At 36.9% G+C, this 17,366-nt stretch overlaps 2 protein-coding genes across 6 annotated transcripts in view; one reads left to right on the top strand and one right to left on the bottom strand.

Moving 5' to 3' along the window:
* Window positions 1–17,366, top strand: part of LOC309492186 (uncharacterized protein) — a 202,022-nt gene that overhangs the window by 18,789 nt on the left and 165,867 nt on the right. Inside the window, exons 1-2 of one of the 3 annotated variants that reach the window (XR_014203443.1) lie at window positions 2,615–2,706; window positions 10,235–10,634. The exons of 1 other annotated variant lie outside the window; for it this stretch is intronic. The gene's annotated coding sequence lies outside the window, so the exon portion shown is untranslated. Of the gene's footprint in view, window positions 1–2,614; window positions 2,707–10,234; window positions 10,635–17,366 lie in introns of those variants that run through there. One more of the 3 variants, XR_014203442.1, reaches the window with a different exon arrangement.
* The window catches only part of LOC309490425 (uncharacterized protein), a 131,133-nt gene that overhangs the window by 9,654 nt on the left and 104,113 nt on the right, over window positions 1–17,366 (bottom strand). The window contains exons 1-2 of one of the 3 annotated variants that reach the window (XM_082159585.1): window positions 11,759–12,013; window positions 10,653–10,898 (exon numbers count right to left, since the gene is read on the bottom strand). In XM_082159585.1, the coding sequence (XP_082015711.1) occupies window positions 10,653–10,710 (58 nt within the window). In that variant the 5' untranslated portion in view covers window positions 10,711–10,898; window positions 11,759–12,013. Of the gene's footprint in view, window positions 1–10,652; window positions 10,899–11,758; window positions 12,014–17,366 lie in introns of those variants that run through there. The other 2 variants (XM_082159586.1, XM_082159587.1) reach the window with 2 other exon arrangements.

The following is a 17,366-nucleotide window of genomic DNA, read 5'->3' as shown; positions in this document are numbered from 1 at the left end:
CGTGAATCCATAATTTGTCTTGTAAACTTTACTTTTCCGTTGTCAGGTTACATTGTAAGAAAAATCAAACACAAAATAAAATAAAATTATACACTTATTCACGTTCCAATAACATGAATTCGATCCTTTTCACGGTCAAAAGACTGTCTAGCCTCAACCCTTTCTTCTTCCTTATTCTTCAACAAAAATTACACGTACGTAGCACGTGAAACTAGTCAAAATCTCGCGATACAATGCAAATAACACAACATATGCATTTATCAAAAAACATATTCACTCTTAATAGAAGTAAAAATATCACAAAATTATTAATGTAGTTATGGCTCAAACAATGTCCTTAAACATAACAATATTGCTGGCCATAAACTGAGGAAGTGCGCGTTCGGTGTGCGATACCTCGAGTCGTCCTAGACGTGGCGCGGCGCTGCGTGTCCGGTGTGCGACCCCCTTAAGTGCTGCGCATTTGTTTATCATATAAATGTATTAACTAACATTAACGAACGATGAATGAGCAATATATTTGTTAGTATTTATAAATCTTTTTTTGTTGTTAGTTAAAAAATAAAACTATTTAAGCTCTGGTCCATTCATATTAACAAATACTTCTATAAATTTAACAACGGTTATTTGCAAAAGTACATTTTAAAAATATTTAAATTCGTTTATTTTATTTTTTTAAAGAGATATCTTATGTTACATTTTTTTTACTTTTACAAAGCATTACCCTCCCAGACAACAAATTTATGTGACATAGACACCATGACTCCTTTAACCCTCTGAGGTCGAGAAACGCGCCGACGCGTTTTGCTGGATTTTTTTCACATAGCAGCAACATAAACTAAAATTACTCCGTCATTTATGGTTATACAGAAAAAAGAAATATAAAAAAATTATCTGTGATATTTCTACTTTTGTATGTGTCCACTTACAATCAAATCAAAACATTGTGCTTTTGTAAAATAAAGAAAATAAACAGGGTGTGCGTTCTGCCTCTCCGTCGTTTATGGTTTATGGTATTGTTGCATAAACTTCACATTGCAGTTGAACTGTTGCTAGATATATGGTGAATATTATACTATTTAGACCCGTGTTTACTGTTAAATACTGTTTGTGGATATCTGCTCAAACATAGATATGTATAACCATAATGTTTAATATTTTGGAGCGCGATGGCGTTTGAATGTATCATATTTTGGAGCGCGCTGTGGGTTTGAATGTATCCTATTTTGGAGCGCGCTGTGGGTTTGAATGTATCATATTTTGGAGCGCGCTGTGCGTTTGAATGTATCATATTTGGAGCGCGATCGCGTTTGAATGTATCATATTTGGAGCGCGCTGTAGGTTTGAATGTATCATATTTTGGAGCGCGCTGTGGGTTTGAATGTATCATATTTTGGAGCGCGCTGTGCGTTTGAATGTATCATATTTGGAGCGCGATCGCGTTTGAATGTAACATATTTGGAGCGCGCTGTGGGTTTGAATGTATCATATTTTGGAGCGCGATCGCGTTTGAATTAGGGGTGTCACAATATATCGTGTCACAATATATCGCAATACAAAAATGCAACAATATTTATCGTGGATAGTGACAATATGTATCACCCAAATAGTTACAGTAGTTCACCCAAAATGAAAATTACTGTGCATGAAAAAATTCAAGTTTACAGAGTTTTAGTGTCAGTACTACATTAAACTAGCATATGTAATGTTGAATATAATGTATAATTCAATGGGGAAATATTTGTGGGTCCTGATAATGCCAAATGTCTTATGTTACCTGTAAAAAGTGGCCTGCATTATTTTAAATATATCCAGTCAGTGCAAGCATATTCGTCTAAAATAAATCTGGATTTTCAGCCTCAGAATCATGAATATATTTTATTTATTATTTATTTTTATTTAGTTACCATTGTCCTGTGCATTGGGTTATCAGCACCAAGTCCAAGCTTACTGATTTCCACACCCAATGTAGTACCAAAATATAAAATTTTAATCAACAGTTCATTTTTTGTTAACCTTTTACCAAATGTCTTTGAGTATCGCAATAATATCGTATCGTGAGTTCAGTATCGTGATATCTATCGAATCGTGACATGAGGGTATCGTTACACCCCTAGTTTGAATGTATCATATTTTGGAGCGCGCTGTGCGTTTGAATGTATCATATTTTGGAGCGCGCTGTGCGTTTGAATGTATCATATTTTGGAGCGCGATTGCGTTTGAAAGGAAAAATGCACCAAACATTAGGCTTTATGTTTTTACTATTATCTCATGTCATATCATCATAACGAATGGAAACATTTGAAGTAACATATGATAATCAATATATTTTTTCTCTAGCGTAGTTGTTCTTGAAATCTTTTGGAAGATTTAATTTATTGTTATTATTATTTTATGCAGCACTGCGTAGCCTATGCCTGCAAGGCACAACAAACCTGGTGTTCATTATATATTGTTGGAAACGTGTGTGTGTGTGTGTGTGTATTCTGTGAATTTTAAAAATAAATTTTAACCAGAAAAATCTAAAATCTATACCCAAAATCGTGCAGCCCTAAAGTTTCTCTTGATATCAGTATGTTCACAGTTTTTTCATTTTTTTTTTCTTTCAGGGACCAGATGCAACTGAGTCCTGCTGACTTCAACATTCACATGAGTCTCTGTATATGAACATGGTAAAGTGAAAATCAAACACCTTGGAAATGAAAGGTATGTACAATGTTTTTAGGAATGGCACAAAGGTCTCTGTCTTTGGATCATTGTTTTCAATGTGCTCTTTTGTCATTTGTTGTGTATTTTTGGATTATGTTGTGTTGTAAATAAATCCAAACAATCTAAAAGCCATTCTTTTTTAAATCTCCTCATTCTTTGTGCAAGGTTGCTCTGAATGACAGGGCCTGATCGCTCCTAATAGGGCAGTTAGGGGAGTGTCTTTGTCTTTCTCAGGTGTTGAAGGCTTACATATTCATGAGATGATCACGCCTTTTCGCATATGGCTTTTTCACACAAAACACGTCTTAGAAATTTAAAATCAATATATTGTCTTATCTGAATGAGCAGTCAGGGTGATTTTCACATAGTTTTGGAGCAAATATTCTAGGCTACGTCATACAATTTTCAAAAGTCTTGTGAAGAAATAATCAGTATGGGTTTCATGGCCTTATTTCAGTGAGAATTTTTTTTTGTATTTTCACAAACCACGCATAAATGTCATTATCTCAAAACTACAAACTTTTACATACATGCTGCTGATATATTATTGTAGCAGAGTTTGTGCTGAATACAGTGTAATTAGACTTTAGCCATGAAAATGTCACAAGTAACAGAAAAAAACACAAATGTCAGAGCATGTCAGAACACTTCCAGGGCCCAGAAAACAGCTCAGACCCCAGAGGGTTAAGTGTTTGTGTCTGTGTCAATTTTCCCCAACCAACCCCCCAAAGCTGTAAACCTAGGGGAAACACTGCTTCCACTGACTTCCATTCATGCGAATGTGAAAGTGGGACACCAGAAACACAAGCTCAAGTGAATTACTCTGTGAGAAATAACACAAGCGTTTGGCATTCAAGTGGAGTGGATTGTTTATTTTTACATTTTGAATTATTATTATTTGTTATATGTTGAACTTGTGTTTGTAAAAAAGCTGCCACAGAATGTGACGTCATTTCACGGCCGTTGCAGTGTCTGTAGAAACTTCACAAGCTCAAAGTGTAGAGTGGCCATAACTTTAACTGGCTTTAAATTAACTATTTTATCATCTTTATCTGTGCCCTACAAGTTTCACTCAACCCTGTTACTCCTGACATGATTTTCCTCCTTTTAAAAACAGAGCATTTCTTAATACTGTGACACACAGGAAGGGACATCATCTGGGCTCTTTCTACTGCATGATGGGAAGACAAGAAAAAAAATAGGCTTGTTGAGTAAAATCTGCGCAGAACCGATCGCCGGTGATGAGCGCGAGGTGCATGCTGGTTATAAATGTGCGGTCCGCCTTGCTCTGATGTCATGCTAACGTGTGTCTGAAACTCTCGCGAGCGCAAGGCGGACGTGTCAAATTCTGCAGTTGCTCTCCACCGACTGATGATCAAAAGCATGATGGGAAACGACTTGCTGACGACACAGCTTAATGCTCATTGGTTTAAACAACCGTGATGTATTGTTCTCTTTTAAACTGTTTGATTTTAAAACTCTGATCTCAAGTTTTTGTGTGTATAAATTAGTGCTGTCAAATGATTAAAATATTTAATTGCGATTAATCGCATTAATGTCATAGTGAACTCGCGATTAATCGCAATTAATCGCACATTTTTATCTATTCTAAATGTCTCTTGATTTCTTTTTGTCCCATAATTTTTTCTCATTTTAATGCTCTTCTCAACTTGGAAAAGTGGATTGGCTTGCTTTGTGCAAATGTTTTTTTTTTTGACAACATTGGCATATAAACAACAAAACAACATTGGCATATACTGTAGTGTTCAATTTCACACTAACATTCTCACTTGGAGCAAATAATCTCTCACACAATGTAACACTGTCCATCAATAAAAGGGTGAAAGAAATACTGACGAGGTCCTGATATTGACGAGGGGGCGGAGAATTCGCATCAGCTGTGTGTGTGCTTGGCCATCAAGTGGTGTTTCAGACTGAACGTGCTGCGATGATAGCTCAGTTCACAACGACAAAACACACAGATCACTTTGGTTTTTATCAATTGAACCATTTGGCAACTTTATTCAAATTAAACTTTCCATTCAGAATCTTATTGGCATCCATTTCGTCGTCTCGCGCTCATCATTCATCCACTCAAAACGTAACGTTAAAGGGGGGGATCGCTAGGGCTGGGCGATATGGGCCAAAAAAAAAATCATGATAATTTTTTTTTATATCAGTCGATATCGATAATTATCACGATAAATGTCAAATCTTTATTTCTTTCAAGTTTAAAGGCAGATTTTTGCTCCTAAGTGAAAATTGTAGAAACCAGAGCATTAATTGTGGTTTTAAACTATTGTCAGAACATATCATGACAAACACTTGCCGAACAGGAGAACATTTCACAAATCTGAGGTAGAACATTAAAACATTTGTCATTTTTCCTTAACAAAATAAATATCTTTATTGGAAAATTAATTTCTTAGTTTCTGCATGTGCTAATTTTTATTTGGTAAAATGTAATATTCTGACTGTTTGAGTTTTATTAAAATTAAAACATTGGTCATCCAGTATCATGCATTTAGATCATGATAACCACAGATAAAGCCAGGCATAGCCTACAGCACCTCACTATCATGGCAAAATGCAACTTTATGGTTTCTATGGTATTTGTATGAAAAACAGTAGCCTAAATACATTATTAAATACTGTAATTATATTCCATTAGTCCTTTAATACATTGTCTACATTAATAATATAATACAATTCAATATGTACTGTATATCCCACATTTCATGGTGCAGTTAATATTACTAGGCTAACATTACAGTAAATCCATGGTAAATGATGGGAATTTGTAGACAAAAAAGCCTTCTGACTGTATCGTTGCGCACAGTGTTTCTCCTGTTTGTCAGTGCTGTTTCATCTGCCTTTAAACTGGTTTAAATCGCTGAGACATTTGTGTTCTTCGCTGAATTCAAGCGCTTCTCACTAAATCTCATGACGAGACCGGTCAGAGTAAACGCATCTGCTCTAGTGAGCTCGCGCTGCGCTGCCATTTGGACTTTGAGCCGAGCGGATAAATGGTCCGTGTGGCGTGCGGTTCAAATGAGTTTCATTCCGCTTTTGGCGCATAAACATTATTGAACATTTATCGAACTCTTGATATCGTTTTATCGAGAAATTATGTTGTGATAATTATCGTTATCGTTTTATCGCCCAGCCCTAGGGGTCGCCATTGGACGAGAAGTGAAGCGCAGCGCCTCGTATTTAAAATTCGAACACATTATTCACTATGAGTGTACACACACCGGCGGCGCCATTCTGCGTTTTTATTGCTGGCCATAAACTGAGAAAGTGTGCAGTCCGATGTGCGATACAAGTTGTCCTAGATGCGGCTTCTCGTCCACTCTTTGGCCGGCTCGCAAGCCCAAACAAGTGTGTGCGGCGCCGGCGTGCCTGTTGTTTTGTTTCCGGTCTAGCTAGATCCAGTGTGGTGTTCTAGTCTTACTAACGTTACTAGTTGTTGCAAAAGAATGTAAAAAAAAATAAAAAAAAATAAAAAAAATAAAAAAAAACTACAAAGTTTGCTAAGCGTTAATCGCGCGATAAAAAAATTTACGCCATTAAAATGGGTTTGCGTTAACGTGTTTAACCCTCTGAGGTCTGAGGGGTTTTTGGGGTACTTGAGATGTTCTGACATGCCCTGACATTTGTGCTTTTTTCAGTTGCTTATAAACATATTAATGGCAAAGGTATAATTACACTCTATTTAGCACAAACAGGGCTACCATAATATGTGAGCAACATGCATGTACATGTTTGTATTTTTGAGAGAATAATGTTTATGCATGGTTATTGAAAAAACTAAAAACTAAAGTTTCTGAAATAAGGCCACAAAACACATACTAAATACGTGTCAATAAGACTTTTGACTAATTGATGTCTTTGCCTAGAGTTTTTTCTTCAAAATGATGTGAAAATCATCCTGCCCTTATCATTCACATAACACAATACATTGATTTAAATCTTGTAAAACACTTTTTGTTTGTAAAGGCAATATGCGCAAGGGGCGTCAACCATTCAACAGCATCATGCATATGTAGTGGTTCACACCTTAGGAGACAATGGGGCCCGCATACTTAATGAGCCATTCATTCAGGTGTGTCACCTATAGCCACAAGAAAGAATGCAAGAGCAATATATATACAGTATATATATATTCTACCAAATTGGTTCACAGTTGGAAGCATGTCAATTTTTTTTTTTTTTCACAAATTTTGCTTGCAAATTGTATAATATCCAAGGAAAACATGTCTATTAATTGTGCAGTTGCTTCTCATACTGTTTTTTCAGTTTTGGAATATGTATCCTCTCCCCAAATTTGTCAATAATAAAACACAATAAAAATTATTTAAAGAAAATGCTTATATTTACCTTGTAAATATATATTTTTTTTATTAAAAAGGTTACAATTACAACAACAATTGAAGTGTAATCTTTCTTTGTAAAAACTAAAGTATACATTTTATCATACATATTTCAAACTTCGAATATAGCCTACATTGACAAAACATACTATATTTAACATATTAGCAAAAATTGGCAAACAAAAGCTTATTTGAGGTGGCAGATATTTTACAGTAAAAATGTGTAATCTATCCAAAACTAATCAACGAAATGTTGTCTTTCATATGTCTGTAACATAGGTCTTTCGTTTTTATTATAAGGAATATAAATGTTAATTTGCAGTTTAATACGTTGCTTATACAAATACATTTTATTTCAACATATTTCAATCGATTTTACTCAGTATAGCAAAATAGTTTGCTAAAAGCAGATCATTTATTCACACACAGAAACGCAATTCAAATTTAAACCGTCTTTTTGCGAGTTGTGGTAAACAGCGCATCTCTGCGTTCATTCATTCACACAGAAACGCGATTTACTTGAGAATGAAAAAAAAAAACTTACTACATTATTCCATCCGTTGCTCCTCGAAATACCCGCACTTCTGAGGTAAGTTTTCCATTATTATTATTCCTCACAGCGCTGCGAGACAGTGTAGACAAGTACACTTATCTGAATAAACTTGATGTGTTTTCTCGAGCTGATATGTGGGCGTTCACAGTTTGTATGGGATCGTCTCAGTCATTTGCGTTTGAATAGCGCGCGCTCTCCGTGGGCGTGGCCGATTATAACGTAATGAGATGAGATGAGCTCGACTGGAATCGCTCTCTTTTAATACAGATTTCACAAGATGAGAATATTTGTTTTTTATATAAATTACTTCATTTAAAAGAAGAGAATTCAAGCTTCATGCCTGTGTGTCTGTATGCCTGTTTGACTGAGTATTCGCTCAGTTATTGTTCATTTTCGGACGCATTTCAGAATGGACTTCACTGGCAGAGAGAAGGCAGAACTCGCTTCGTGTTTATTTTTCTTTATTTGGCAAAAAGCACAACACTTTGTTTTTATTGTGAGTATACACAAAAATAATACACATTTAACAGAATCGATTGATGTATGAAACTCCTATGGAAAATCAAAGTCAACAGAGTATTTATGAGTTTCTTTTACATTGATAAAAAAAAAGCGAGCTGGTATCGCCGGCGATACCGTAGACCTCAGGGGGTTAACTGACAGCCCTAGTATAAATTATATGTTAGTATTCCCAAACTCTCTGACAGTGTGATCTATATATGGGATTTTTGTCATATTTATTATATATATATATATATATATATATATATATAAAACATGTCTGTAATTAAAGTAAAATTATTGATAAACACGTATTTGGTATGTAATAAAATATATACATTGGGTATATAAAAAGTACATTGGGTGTCTTGTTCATTATATTTATTTTCATATAAAAGCAACAGAACTTAAATTAGAACCAGCAATTAAATTTATTAGCAACACCGCGCACGAGCGTGAATCCCGCGATATCCGCCTGATCTCACAGGTGTCTGACTCTTATCCACTGTGAGAAGAGAGATCTGTCCGTCTCGCCTGCACTTCTCTCACTCCGCCAACTCTCGACTACAAGACGCATCTCAAACAAGCCTAATCTCAATCCATTGTCTCAGTTTTTACACAAACTGTAGCATTGACTGTATTCATCAACCCTGCTACCAAAGTTACTGTAAGAAGAATCTCTATAACCATGAATAACCAATAACTCAGTAATTTGGTGTTTACTCATTAAAGGCATAATCATTTTGTAAACTATGTTGAAAATGACTAAAATTCTGGTAACGTTGTTGCAAATTGGTAACCAGATATATAATAAATGTAAAATAAAACAGTTAAAATAGTATTTAGCTTGATCTGATGTTGAAAATCAATATAAAAATGTCTCAAACCTCCCTTTACTGACCATTTGTGGAAACAAACCCAGAACATTCTATACCGTTTCATAGTTGAACTGTTTAATCTAAATGTGATGATGTGCTTGAATGTTTCCAGGGTTTCCCATACATTCATTAATTTGTGGCGGCCCGCCACAATATCAACGCTTACCGCCACGGATTGATTTTCTGATTTTTTTACTATTGTATGGGTAAAATTGTATTTTATTGTAGAGCTGCGCGCAGCTTGCTCCCTCCCTCCCTCCGATTTGAAGGGTAATGGAAACGCGGCTCGGAGACCCAGCTTAGTTATTAGTAGGGGTGTGCCGGTTTCAGAATTGGTGATGACGGTTATGACGCGGTGTTTGGGGTGCCGTTGCAACGTTCATCTGTTATAGGACAACTTAGTTTGAATAAACGAGCAGACACTGATCGCCTAAATGTAAAAAATACAATTGATATTTGTGTAGTGTTCAATGTTGTTATCGATAGATATACGCGGATGGGGTATTATTTCATTACAAAACTCATCATCCGCAACAACGTTTTCTGACCAAATTTCAAAGCCGCACCCGCCCGCCATCCGCTGATTGTTTTGCGGTCTATGGACAATGCAATGCTCTGCTGATGCGAGCCGCAAGAAAGCCCTTGTCTGTTCTAGAAAGGATGCAGCCAAGATATTTAATGCTAATGTATGAGGCATAGGCCTACGCTGAGTTTCATTCATTTACGATGAGATGCGCTCTAGTTCACAATGCAATGCAAGTGAACGCGTCGCGCCGGCGCCTCCATATCACAGTTATTATATTTTCTGCTATATTTGCTTTTTATTTATTAAATACAAGCAATTGGTTGATGAAACATTTATTAAAATTAAGACAATTTGTACAAAACGAAATTCGCTTTAAAGAAAGGCTTTCTACAAAGCAAAACTTAATGAAGTGGTAAAAATCATGTCTGACGATATACAAAACAAAACTTCATTAAGTGGTAAAAACCATGTAACCCGATATATTGCGCATCTTATGATCCTATCTTTTATTACAATTGTTTTTGAGCTAAAATTTAATACACATCATATAAGATATATACTGTATATGTTTATTTGATAAAACATGTTTGGGGCCATGGCGTAATTAAACTGAACAATCAGTTATTGGTAATGATACATTGTTTATTATTGCAAATGTTTATTGCAAATGTTTATTATTGCAAATGTTTTACAGCTTCAAGGAGAACACCTGGCTGCCTGCTTGCTTGAGGATCTCCATCAATGGACCCTGTCCTGAGGCCTTCCCATATGATGGAGCATTGGAATATTTTTTTCAGAAAGGCCCGTAAAATAAAATGTTCAAAGGGTGCAAAATTTGCAACAAGAAGTCTGTGGAGCAGTCATAGAAAGTGTAGCAATGGCATAGCAATGTAGCTATAGCAATGTCTTTAAGTTATCTAACACTAAGTGTTGACAATGGAAATGTGTATACGTGTCAATACAAATATGATATATTTAACCCTTTTGTTGTGCCTTAATCACCCCCCACCCCACCCCACCCCACCCCACCTAGAATCTAATTCTGTGGGAAACACTGGTTTCTAACATGAATGTTCTTCAGCCTCATGAATGAATGAAGAATAAACACCAACCTCTTTGTTCTTCAGGATCTTCAGTGTGTTTCATTCTGCAGGGTTCTGGATCACTCATGTTCTCACTGTCCTCTTTAATAAACTCAATCTTTGCAGATTTCAGCTATTCCTGATGCTCGTCTTCACTTGTAGCTGATGGGAATTTACAGCATTTATTGGAGAATTACTGTGGGAGGAGCTTCACTGATGATGTGTTTGCTGTGGGAGGAGCTTCATTGATGATGAATTACAGTGGGAGGAGCTGATCTGCCAAAATCAAAAATATAAATTACTGAGTTTGTTTTTATAATAAATGACACGAAGCATTTATGCCTGCCTATCTATTTATCGTGCAGTACCTGCTGAACACAAAAGAAGATATTTTGAAAAATGTCAGTAACCAAACAGTTGATGGACCCCATTGACTTCCATAGTATTTTTTTTGTCCTACTATGGAAGTCAATTTCAGGTTTGAAACAACTTGAGGGAGAGTAAATGATGATATAATTAAAATTTTTGGGCGAACTAGGCTATCCCTTTAATAGCAATAAAGTAATTCCATCATTAACATGTTACGTATTTGTACAGAAACTGATCATAAAAATCTTAAAAATTAAGAAAATGTAATGTTTCCTGTGTCAAACTTCATTAATATGTATCTATATTCCCATGCATGTATATATTTGATATTTCCCACATTCATACAGGGGCAATATAAAGTGTCTACATCAATTTTAATAAGTAAATGTAATCTGCCAAAGATAAATGTCGACAAAGAATAAAGGTAAACATGAAAACGGCAACAGTAACATTGAGATCGATTCCCATCAATTCCCCTTTCAGATCTCAAACTTTTACTTGATATTCAGTAACAGTTCTCACTCCAAACATCGAGACAATCACACAAACAACATCGCTCAGGTCTGAATGAACTCAACATATTCTCCTCATGCTCGCTGCTGCTGCACTAAATGTTTATTTCAGAAGGAAGACGCCAGAAAAGACGCACAAGTATCGCTGTGATCGATGAAAACAATACAGAAATGAGCCTGTCGCTTAATCAAACTGTATAAAGTGTGTGTGATGGTTGTGTAAATATGAGAAATACCATGAACTGCTCTCCTCACCTCAGAAGACTCGACACTGAAACTCTCAATAAAGGAAGAGACGGCGCGAGCGAGCGGTGACGCCATCGGCCGCGCGTACAGGACGCAATATTTTTTTCCCCAGGATGGTAGGGGAAGACACATGAATATTCATTAGGGAAGTCATCCCTGATTGGTCTGATGACCTACCCCTAAACCTACCCGTCACTGGGGGTCTTATGACCTCCCTAACCCCGCCCCTAAACCTACCCGTCACTGGGGTTAAGACCAATCAGGGATGACTTCCCTAATGAATTCATGAGTCTTCCCCTACCATCCTGGGAAAAAAAAATATTGCGTATGGGACACCCCCGCAGCCAATCAGGGTCACGCAGATTGTGGAACTAAAATTCTTAGTTATACAAACGACATAATCAGGAATTACAAAAACTAGAGGATAAAAAAATATATATATTTTTTTTAAATAAGTATTGATAATAATCCTGAAAAATGACATAACCTGTCTTTATCCATAACTATGATAAATTAGCAACCGACAAAGTGGCTAAAAGCTTAATGTGGACGAGGCAAACATACTATGATCAGGGGGAAAGCAGGTAAGCTATTGGCCTGGAGGATAAAGAAAATGTAGAATTATCAACTTTACGTGGGTTGTGCTTCGAAACGGCACAGCGCAGATGAATCTGATGTTTTGAGGAGAATGTGCGGCTGTCAATCGCCGTGCCGGTGTGGATACTGTCATTCACAATCTCATATTCTACTTTTTGGAAGTATGACCAACATAAGAGTTTTCACTGGAAAATGACGCCTGAATAAGTAAGTAACATCCACTTTTGTTCTGACCAACTAAGGGACTGTTCGTTTTTTATTTAAGGGGCCACCGGAGGAGTTTTGAGATCTGTCGTCAAAAAAGACATGACCCTCCCTTCGCCAGCAATACATTTTTCTATGACCCTCCAAAATGTTTGTGAAAAAAGGCATGACCCTCCCCGATAATTTATTGATTAGCCTACTTCTGTACTGGTTTGCGCTTGGCAAAGATGTTCAGATAGCCATTGCTTTTTTTTGTTTTGTTTTTAAACCATAAACTCTTGCTTTCTCATCTTACTAGGGCTGTAACGATAGACCAAACCTACGATTTGGTTCGTATCACGATTTTAGATTTGAAAAAAATCATGTTTTCGGTGCTGATGTTTGTGACTCGTTCAACATGTGGGTGGGGCTGCCAATAAAGCATCTAAAAGCTGTCACAAAGAACCAGCAAAAGTAATGATTATTAATATGTCAAATATAGCAAGGAAACATTTTAATTGTTTATTAATAAACAAGTGTTTTCTGTGTCGACTGCAAAGATGAAGTTGACGATGCGTCGCGATCTTCTCAGAACGCGCCAGAGAGAAATGCACATTTCATAAGCAGAAAGCAGTCTGTTTTCCTTCGTTTTGAATTGTTCTGTTTAAAAGTAGACATTTCAAGCTTTCTATATATTTTCCCGAAACTGTGAGTTTCGGTTCATTTATGAGACAAGAGTCCAGTTCACTCGCCCGCGCCTCTGTGTCATGATTATCTATTTTCTACTATATTTACTTATTATTTATTAAATCCAGATGAAACATTGATTAAAATTAAGATACAATTAATAAAAAAACGAAATTCACTTTAAAGAAAGGCTTTGTGCTTTCTGTTTGAGGTCTCTGTGAAATTTTTAAAGTCGCTTTCAGAGCAGTCATGTCCGTAATGGAGAACTGTCACGCCTTTTTCTGTCATGTTTTTTTCACATAAATGCGAACACGAAAAATAAAATTAAAATAATATTTTATGTTCTGTGGAGGCCGATCTTTATTCATCCGGTGGGTATATATCTTTTGGTTTGCACAGTGTAATTTATAGAAGAATTACTAAAACATATTTTGCCACCTAAAAGTTAAAGATTTTTTTGTGTCACGTCACGTCACATGTGTATTTCCCTCATATTAAATATAAAATTTAATGTGTAGACTGATATTTTTCTAATGTCTTGACTCCTTTATTTTTCTAATGTCTTGACTCCAAAATATTGGTATTAAATGCATTTTCTGAGAATTTATATTTCAAGTTTTGACTGCAAATGTTACGTCTATAACACTGGAATCGCCCAATTTTAACGAATTTATCCTCAACTAGTTTTTGTGGTGTAGGTCTACGTATTTTATTATGTTAACTTAAATAATACTAATAGTAATTTAAAGATGTGGTAGCCCTACATCTTACACATCGTGGAAACAAAATAAGAATGGAACTAAAATATGGTAGTATCGCGCTACAGCGCACATTCTATCAGCTGCAGTTCTGGCGCCCAGTCGCAATACTGTAAAACTCGACGTTCACATCACATGTTAATGCAGTGGTAGAGTTACACTCACAGGACACTGTGCACTTATTCGCAATCACAAAAGTTCATTATTTGCTCGTGCTTTAAAGCTTTGCCGGGTAAACATTTCATTGGCATTCTGTTCTGACATGATGCATTTTTTCTAAGCGCGAACTGAAGTGCGCGCGCACTGTCAAACAGCGCCAAACTGGATTTTTGTTGGGTCAGACCCATCTGATATCGAAGGGGGGCTGATAACGCGAGATCAACATGGAGCTAAATGGAAAAAAATATCACCAAACAAGCCACTTTGAAATGTTGCTGTTTTCATGTAGGCCTATATGAAAGTTGTGTGACCCTCCCCCTAGACTAAAAAAAGTTGAATGACCCTCCCCTCAACAAAGAATAAAAAGACATGACCCTCCCCTATTTTCCTCCGGTGGCCCCTTCCATAAATACCGAACGGTCCCTAAGGGGAAAAAAGCATTGCAGTAAATCACGCTGATTAAATCTAACGATTGCTTATCATATGTCAAACCGTGCAATTTATACTTTGTTCTCAAATTGATAATGTTAACAACATCAGTATTGCGTGACTACATTTAATGCCCTTCTGACATTTATCCTTGTTTTCGCATTGGCCGGTTGCAGTCTCTTTTTTTTATCCGAAGTCTTTAGCGTTTTACAACGGGTGAATCTTCAGTTGTCACTGGTGATTGTCGTTTGAACCTTTCTGGATCCGCCATCAAATTAATAAGTTGAATTATATCAAGTGCTGTGATAAAAGGCTATAAATCTCCACCTCCAACATCCTCACACTCATTGCCTACTAGCCGAGACTCCTTTATGTGTACAGATGTGACGTAATGACGCAAAGACATGCTTGAATATCCCGTGGAAATCCACCAGTACAACTGGAATTAAAAACATGATTACAAGCTTACCGTGTTGAATCGAGCTAAGGCAAGCAGAGAGTGTTGAACACTGGCTTCACAAGATTGATCAGGGACAAAATTATAACTATATGTAACCGTCTACTACAGTATCGCATCAGGCAGTGCATTGAAGTATCACTGACGTAAATTTCTATTCATTTATAGTTATAGGAGAGGAAGAATTTTGCAAACTCGTTAATTCATCTAAATCGACAACATGTATGTTAGACCCTATACCGACTAAGCTACTGAAGGAGATGCTTCCCTAGGTCATAGATCCTCTTCTTAATATCACATGAACAAGGCACAGACAAGATAAAACAGGAGTAGCGAATGCTACTGCTAACGTGGACGTTGACGTCACTTCTGTGAGTTGAGAAAGCACGTTAGCAGTAGCATTCGCTGTCAGGCAAGTGTTATTTAAATAAACTCCCGATGTACTTACAAACTTTCCAATGCCTCGTTTTATGTGTACAGAACCTATTTGTACTACTGTAGAAGTTTGGTACCATTCTGGGCATTATTAGTGGGGTAAATTACGAGATACACACCTGGCGCCGTTAGCGCCTGCACTAAGCCATTCAGCTGATATCTCTAAATAAGCTCTAATTTTAATATTGTTCAACCAAGGGAAAAAATGTCCGAGACCATGTCCAATACAATAAATAATGTACAGTATATTTAAAATGTATTGACGACTTGAGATGACATGATGGTGAACAGGAAAGTAAAAAAACATATATACCTTTTCTACAATTGGCAGCAGCCTTGTCTTCTCACGAATGGCTCCACCCTTCTTTCTGACCACCTGCATTAATTCACTGCACCTCTCATCGAGCTTCTCCATGAATTTAGCTTCAAGGGGTATTGTGGTGACCCTCAGGAACTCAGCATTCACCTGGGGAACATACGTCATATATATATATATATATATATATATATATATATATATATATATATATATATATATATATATATATATATACATACACACACATACATATACACAAAAAAGTCAAATATTTAAATATTTACTCTTTTCAAATAAAGATAGATGATGATTTTCAAGCAAAGCATGTGATTTAGCTTTACATATACACACACACACACACACACACATATATATATATATATATATATATATATATATTTATGAATAATGCTAGTGTACCTCTTGAACTTCTAAGAGTGCCGGACATCTCTCAATGATGCTGAGCAAAGATGTTTTCTTGTCGACAATTTTTTGCCTCCTGAATGCAAACGTCTGAGCCATCTTCTCTCTTATAGTTTTGACATTGTTCCTTTTCTTTACCTCAAACAAGAGGGCTATTCTCTCTTGCTCCATGGACTCTGGGGTCTCGTTGATACCCCTTTTCCACCAAGGCAGAGCTGGTGCTGGTTCGGAGCCAGAGCCTAGTTTCAAATCGGTTCTTTTTTTTTTTCACCGCCAAAGCACCAGCTCCGAACCAGTAAAATCATTGCAGGGTCTAGAACGGAGCCAAGAAAGAACCGCTTGCGTCAGAGGCTGGGGGCGGGGTTACCGTGGCCAACAAGACTGAAGAGAAACTTGTGACCGCCATTTTCAAATAGCAGCTAATCGAGATAACAGCAGCTAAACACGATGGACGCGACTAAAACAGCAGTGGTCAGACGACGAAACAAGCTGATTTCTTGCACTTTGGTCCTCTTCAGAAGTCCAGAGTAAGTTAGACGGGGACGAAACCGGTTTTGCAGAAAATACAAAGAGAAATGGCTGAAGCGGGGTTCGACCGGAGCCTCGAACAGATAAGCAACAAACTAAAAAAACTAAAAAAGGACTACAGGGACCAGAAAAAGGACCTCGGTCGAAGCGGAAATGGTCGCCCACGTCGAAACACACATTTCGACGTTCTGGACTCTGTCCTCTGCGATAGGCCGGCATGCCAGGTGACCGGGGCCCTGAACTCTGCAACAGTAATGCTCGAGTCGATTATAGTGAATGAGAATAGTGAGAATAGTGGATGATTCGCTGCAGCAAAGTTGTAATGATCCTGGTAAGTTCTTTTTTATAAGTTCTTCTTTTATTGTACTTGTTCTTAGCCAGTTCTTTTAGCTGTTTCTAATTTATTACATCAGTGTTTGCAATGTGGCTAGCTAGGATTGTATTACATGTGTATCACAGAACAGTGTGTAAAGTGTAATGGAGAATTTTTTTTTTAAATCACTGTCTTTTTTTATATATATATATATAGAACTGTCTGCCATCAACGAACGTTATGATGACAATGTTGAGTTGCCGCCACCGCTGGGCTGCAGCTCTCCCGCGCCGTCGTGTAGCAGCTCTGGAGAAGCATCTTCAGAACGG

Source organism: Leuciscus leuciscus (assembly GCF_965113295.1).
Source record: "Leuciscus leuciscus genome assembly, chromosome: 1".
NCBI lineage: Eukaryota > Metazoa > Chordata > Actinopteri > Cypriniformes > Leuciscidae > Leuciscus > Leuciscus leuciscus.
This window is presented reverse-complemented; position numbering and strand designations above follow the sequence as displayed.